The 6,484-nt window shown below is 65.0% G+C and overlaps 1 protein-coding gene across 1 annotated transcript; it reads right to left on the bottom strand.

Annotated features, from left to right (window-relative positions):
* Positions 1-277: 277 nt before the first annotated feature.
* On the bottom strand, positions 278-5,478 carry ZNF710 (zinc finger protein 710). The gene is made up of 4 exons (XM_075714542.1): positions 4,021-5,478; positions 2,701-2,892; positions 2,023-2,197; positions 278-450 (listed from the first exon to the last, which is right to left on the bottom strand). The coding sequence occupies exons 1-4, from the start codon at positions 5,452-5,454 to the stop codon at positions 278-280; spliced, it is 1,974 nt and encodes a 657-aa protein (XP_075570657.1). The 5' UTR covers positions 5,455-5,478.
* Positions 5,479-6,484: the final 1,006 nt, after the last annotated feature.

The following is a 6,484-nucleotide window of genomic DNA, read 5'->3' on the forward strand; positions in this document are numbered from 1 at the left end:
GGCAGCAGCTTGGAGCTGAGCCCTCGCTGCACCAGCTCGGCGTGCCCGTGGCAGGCAGTGGCTGCTGCCCCGTGCCGCCTCCAGCTTCCGCTCCTGCCTTCGCCTCGGCAAAAGTTTTTGGATATCCCTGTTTTCTCCTTCACCAAGCTCAGCCGGAGCCCCCCCCCTGCTCCAGGGGCAGCGCTGTGGGCCTGGCTGGGTGCCGCAGCCCGCCGGCAGCGGCTCCTCTTACCACGCAAAGTCCACGCAGGCCCCCAGCAGCCTCCTCCAGCCTTGGCTACAACATGTTGTAGTACGCCATCTCCTTCATGGCCTGCTCGGTCAGGGCATGCTCATCCGGAGGGTTGCCCACCCCCCCGTAGCTGTAAGAGTTCTCCTCCTCGAAGTCGTCCATCTCCTGCTGCCCGTCCAGCTCGGCGTGGTCAGCCCCGGCCAGGTCCATCATGGGATCTAGGATTCAGCACAGGGACACCCGATTGTGGACCTGCATGAAGGTCCAAGGCCACCAGCACCCCTCCCACCTGGGCACCTCAGGTTTGGAACCCAAAGTTCCCCAGGAGCTACGGCTCTGCTCGAGCCAGGCTGCTTGTGGGGGGCTCTCGGCTCAGAAGACCCCCAGCCATGCCCGGCGGTGGGTTGCACAGCAGGGATGGTGTGCTGGCAGAGCACCGGCGTGTGCGTGCTCACCCCTGACCGGTACGTGGGGGTCTGCAGCACCCATCCCACCGTGGGGGCCGGGAAGGCAAGGAGAGGATGGCAGCGCAGGAAAGGCATCCTTCCAGCGCCGCGCTCGCACTCCCTGCCTGCGCCGCGGTGCCGGGCAGCGGCTGAGGCTTGGCCGGGGTGGGAAGGAAAAGGGCAGGAATGTGGGATCCTGCTGGGTCCCCCCAGGACGCGCTGAAGGTGGGTGCCAAGCTGCTGGGGAAACTGAGGGGATGAAGCAGCCAGAGCTCGTCTCCAGCTCTGTCCATGCAGAGCAGGGGTGGTCCCGCCGCAAGGCTGCTGACGGAGCATCTGCGCTGATGCCGTGCGGAAACCCGCAGCGGGGGCATCTCCTGGCCCCCCCGGGTGCCTTCGGGCAGGCGCAGAGGGGGCAGGCGGGGCAAGATCAGCGGCACTTACCCCTCCCACCCTGCAAAACCCTGTGACCAAAAATCAGTCACAGTGTCACCAGTGGGCACCATCCTGTCCAGGGATGCCGAAGCCTCAATGGCTCCTTGGGGAGCTATTTATTTTAACTTTATTCCGAAGTTCATTTATTTGTATTTGTACCAAGTTTATGAAGCTTCCTCGGCTCCCGCTCAGCACCTTTCCACGGCCCTTGTGGGAGGCCAGGTTTTAGGACGGAGGGGAGGCTGGCGGGACAGCGTGTGTCACCGTGCGGTGCTGGCAGGACGAGCGAGCTGAGGGCAGCCCTCGGGCGACAGGACACGAGCTCGCCAAAAGCCGCTCGCCGGAGCTGCCGTGGCACAGCCCAGCAAACAGCTGAGAGCCGGGCGCTGCCAGGAGCGGCCGCAGCGGGGAAGACCGCAGCACCATGTCCACGAGGGCCACAGAAATGCCCCGAGGGCCGGAGCCCCTCTGCTGCGGGGCCAGGCTGGGGGAGCTGGGGGTGCTCAGCCTGGAGAGGAGGGGGCTGCGGGGAGGCCTGAGTGCGGCCTGGCAGTGCTGAGAGGGGCTGCAGGAAGGGGGGGGGCAAGCTTTTTAGCAAGGCCTGTTGTGACAGGACAAGGAGTAATGGCTTTAAACCAAAGAATAGATTTAGACTAGACATAAGAAAAATTTTTTACACTGAGGGTGGTGAAGCACTGGAAGGGGTTGCCCAGAGAGGTGGTCAATGCCCCATCCCTGGAAACATCCCAGCCCAGGTTGGACGGGGCTCTGAGCACCCTGCTCTGGTTAAAGCTGTCCCTGCTCGCTGCAGGGGCTGGGCTGGGTGCGCTCTAAGGGTCCCTTCCCACCCAAAGCATTCTGTGATTCTATGACAGGCAGCGCCAGGGACTGGCCACAGCCTGCACCTACCTTGGCTGTCCAGGCTGATGTCCATCACCCCATGCTTGACCTTCATGTGCCGGCTCAGGTTGCCCTTCAGGTTGAACTTGCTGGAGCAGTAGGGACACTTGAAGGGCTTGCTCCCCGCGTGCAGGTGCATGTGGCCCAGCAGGTTGTACATGCGGTTGAAGGACTTCCCGCAGACCTGCGGGCAGCATTCCTGGGGTCAGCGAGGGCTCAACCCCGGCAAAGCGGAACGGCTGCAGGCGCTCGCCCGCGACGGCTGGTGCTGCCACAGGGACGTGCGCTTTTCAGGGGGGACCTCGCTCCTGGGGTCCCCCATTGCTCCCGCCACCTTCTAGGAGTAACGGGGCTGCTTCCCTCCTCCCCTCGCCTTGCCGCCAGTGGCGGGAGGCCTCAGGGACGCTGTGCTGGTATCGCTGGGAGCTCCAGCACACCCAGCGCTGGTCAGAGAGGTACTAATTGTCCTTCTCTGTTAGCGGTGCCCATGCCCTGCCTGCAGCAGCTGCTCCCCGCTGCGCAGCTCTGAGCAGATGCATCAGGATGAGCTGTTTGCCCGAGCGAACAGAGGGAGGCATCGCAAAGCTGCTTTCCCGTGGCTGAGGTCTCAACCCAGCCCGGCTGGGGTTTCTCCTGACCACAGCACGCCAAGAGCCCACGCAAACCCCCCCAGAGCCCCGACGGTACCTTGCATTTGAACGGCTTCACCGGTGAGTGCACAATCATGTGGGTCTTGAGCGTCTGCTTCTGCACAAACGTCTTGAAGCAGATGTGGCACTGGTAGGGACGGACGCTGGTGTGGATCAGCATGTGCCGCTTCATGTTGGCCTGCAGGGTGAACTCCCGCCCGCACACCTCGCACTTGAACTCCTTCACGCCCTGCAAGGGGTTCGGAGAGCCGTGGGCAGGGGGCAGAGCTGAGCCCTGGGCAGAGCAGCAGCGGGCAAGGCTCTGCCTGCGGCGGTGGGGTCCAGCGCACAGCGCTGCCGGGGCGGCTCGGGGGCCTCCGAACAGACCCCGCAGGAGCGGGGGGCACAGGAGCGGTGCTGGGCACGGTGCGGAGCAGGGACCTGCGCTCCCCCAAGGGGCATGGGACGGGCTTCTCGCGCTAAGCTGAACTTTGGGGACTGTCAGTGGGCTGGACTGCAGGGACTAGGGGGGAGATTGACCCTCATCAGCTCATCTGCACCTTCCCCAGAGCATCTCCTGCTCCCCTCTCCCTTCTGCAAGCGCAGAGTGGGCACTACTGAGAGCCCGGGGCTATCCCCACACTGCCCTGGGGGCTAATTCCCACTGCCCGGTCCTGCAGCAGGCAGGATCCTGTCTCGTCCCAGATACCATCTCACCTGCACTGGAAACACATTTGCAGCACTTGGAAAACCAGTATTAGGTCGGTGCCACCGGAGCAAGAGCGGCTCCGCAAAGCGGCACCCACGGGAAGGGGCTGGCTGGGGAGCGCGGCAGCCGACCCGGCATGGGTATGTTCGGGGGCCCTGCCCGAGCCCAGCAGCGCGTGGGAGATGGGCTGCAAGGGAGCGTGGCTGGATGGGCTCCGTAAGTCCAGCTGGGAGACCCAGCTTTGCTCTCTGGCTCAGGCCGGCTCCCCCTTGAAAGAAGCCCTAGAAAATGGCAACCCCCTTGCTCGCAGCCTGCTGGGAGGGGCTGCGGCAGCGTGTGGCCAGGGTCCCCCAAGTCACCTTGCCGCAGCACCCGCAGCGGGTCTGAACCCCCCTCCCTGAGGATGGAAACTCCCAGGATGAAAGGAGGCTGGGCAGCCCCAGGGCCCCTGCCCGTAACGATGCCCTTTCACTGCTGATCAATGACCGCTAGCGAATGCCACCCGTGGGTGCCTCTGCCCACCCGCACCACCCATCCCCCGGGGCTGGACAGGGCTCGGGAGCACGGGGACACCCCTCTCCCCCAGCACCTACATCTAGAGCCGGCACATCTCCTCGAGGCACGGCGAGGGCAGGACCCCTGGGGTGCCCGACGTGCGCTGGCCCCTACCTTGTGCGTGAGGGAGTGCTGCTTGAGGTGGTGGATCTGGCTGAACTCCATCCCGCACTCAGTGCAGACGAAGGGCCGGACGTTCTGGTGCTTCAGCATGTGGTTCTGCAGCTGGCTGCGGTAGTGGAAGGACTTGCTGCACTCCAGGCACTGGTACAGCGTGGGGCCCTGGTGCGTGGAGAGGTGCCGCTTCAGCTGGGTGAGCGTGGAGAAGTCCAGCCCGCACTCCACGCAGACGTGGCAGCGGCCGCTCTCGTGCTTCACCTCGTGCGCCTTCAACTCGCTGGGGTAGGCAAATCCCCGGCCGCAGAAGCGGCAGCTGTAGGGCTTGATGTCAGTGTGCAGCAGCATGTGCCGCTTCAGGTGGCTGGTCTGGGTGAAGGCCTTGCTGCACACCTCGCACTTGTGGGGCCGCGTGCCCTGGTGGGTCAGCAGGTGGGTCTGCAGGTGGCTGGGCTGCTTGAAGAGCTTGTTGCAGTGCGGGCAGGAGTGGGGCTTGATGCCGTTGTGGCCCAGGATGTGGGTCACCAGGTTGTACTTGGACGTGTAGGACTTCTCGCACATGCGGCACTGCCAGCGCTTCTGGCGGTCCCCCGCCTCCACCAGGTAGGAGTCATCGATCTGCACGTTGATGTCCAGCCGGTCCAGCTGCGCCTTCTTGTTGCGCTCGCTGGTGACACCCGCCGCCTCCGCCTCCAGCTCCCCCGGCTCCTGCCAGGCGAAGCCCTGCTCGCTCTTCACCTGCTCGGGGGATGCCGGCGCAGGGGCCTCCGCCTCGCCAGGGGACGGGGCACCCACCTCGAAGGCGCATTCGGTCCGCAGGGCCCCTGCGGTGCCACCCTCCGCCGCGCCGGCCGGCTCGGTGCCGCTGAGGTGGCGCTCGGTGCCCTCCAGCTCCTGCCGCGTGTGCCGGCGCAGGTGCCGCAGGCGCCGGGGCTTCCTGCCGAAGGCGCCGAGGTCAATCATCTTCATGGCGCTGCTCTGCACCGTCTGCTCCTGGCTGGGGTCCTGGAGGGGAGGCGGGCGGCTGTGCTGCTGCTGCTGCTCGCCCTCCTCGTCCCCAGGGCCGGACACTTCGTACAGCGCCTCGTCCTCCGCCTCCTCGCACTTGACCTTGGGCACCAGCCTCACAGGAGGCCGCTTCCTCCTCCGGGCGTGCTTCTCCAGGGAGGACTCTGCCTCCAAGGCATCCTCCTCCTGCCCGTCCCCCGGCGCCTGGCCCTCGCCCTCCAGACGGCACTCGCCCTCCGGCTCCCCGGGCTCCACCGCGGCGGCATCCGGCAGCTCCCCTCCCAGCCCCGGGAAGAAGCCAGCGGGGCTGACGGTGGCCCCAAGAAGCTCATTCTCGGACACCAAGCCCAGAACTGCAGCCTGCGCCAGGGACAGCACCACCACCGCGTCCGTCTGGGTCCCGCACTCGGTGAAGCGATCCATCTCTCGCTGCCTGCCTACGCTGTCATTGCTGGGGAGGGAAAGAGACAGCTGTTAGCCCTCCTGGTGCCCCTGCCACCACGCAGACACTGGCAACGCTGCTCCACGAGGCGCTCATTCCAGCTGTCACCCCTTTCCTGATCACTGTCCCCAGCAAACCCCAGACCGATATGGGTGATGCCAGCACAGGTCCCCAGCACCACGCACCCCAGGACATGGGGTTGGTGCGGCCCTGGGGGTCTCAGCTGCAGGGGGGGGACCGGGGAGCCAGGCTGCGGAGGGGAAGCTCAGCTCCATGTCCATGGTTGGCCTTTCTGGCCAGGCTATCGAACCCCAAGGCTGAGGTCTGGCTCCTCACGTGCCCCAGAGCTCCCTGGCAGCGACTCCTGGGAACAGGCACCCATGCAATTTGGGGACCAGTCAAGAAAGCCAAACGTGCCGCTCTGCCCTGTGCTCCCTCCAGGAGCAAGAAGTGGCAGTGAAGGGCATGGGGAGCCTGAGGAACCAAAGCCCAAACCCTCCTCACTGGGAGCATCTAGAAAGTGGTCAAAGTGCCAGGCTTGCGATCCCAAGCGAAGCGCATGGCAGAGGCTCTGCTCAGCTCAGTGCTGGTGCTGTTGGCACGCTCACCTATGGGAGTCCGAGCATCGCGGACTCGTGTGCCCGAGTTACGCAGGGAAGAAGCACAGGACACGGACGGGGTCAGAGCAGGACTGACCCAACACTGATGCCACCCTGGGTGCGTGACAAATGGACCACAACTGGTTTATCACCACTCAGACCCTCGGGACCTGGAGACACATCCCCACCGCCCTCCAGGAAGGCTCGTGACAGGATCCCACAGGATCAACTCTTGAGCTCGTGCTGTTTAAGTATTCCATCCACTTTCGGGAAGAAAGTCGGATAACTGCTCGCGGATGACACCCACAGCGATGCTCACTTGCACCATCGCCACAGGACTCATCGGCAGAACGGCCTGCCTGGGCGCGCTGGCACCACAGGAACCCTTGAGCAAGTCATCCCGATGGAAACG

Source organism: Pelecanus crispus, chromosome 7 (genome assembly GCF_030463565.1).
Source record: "Pelecanus crispus isolate bPelCri1 chromosome 7, bPelCri1.pri, whole genome shotgun sequence".
In the NCBI taxonomy this organism is placed as follows: domain Eukaryota; kingdom Metazoa; phylum Chordata; class Aves; order Pelecaniformes; family Pelecanidae; genus Pelecanus; species Pelecanus crispus.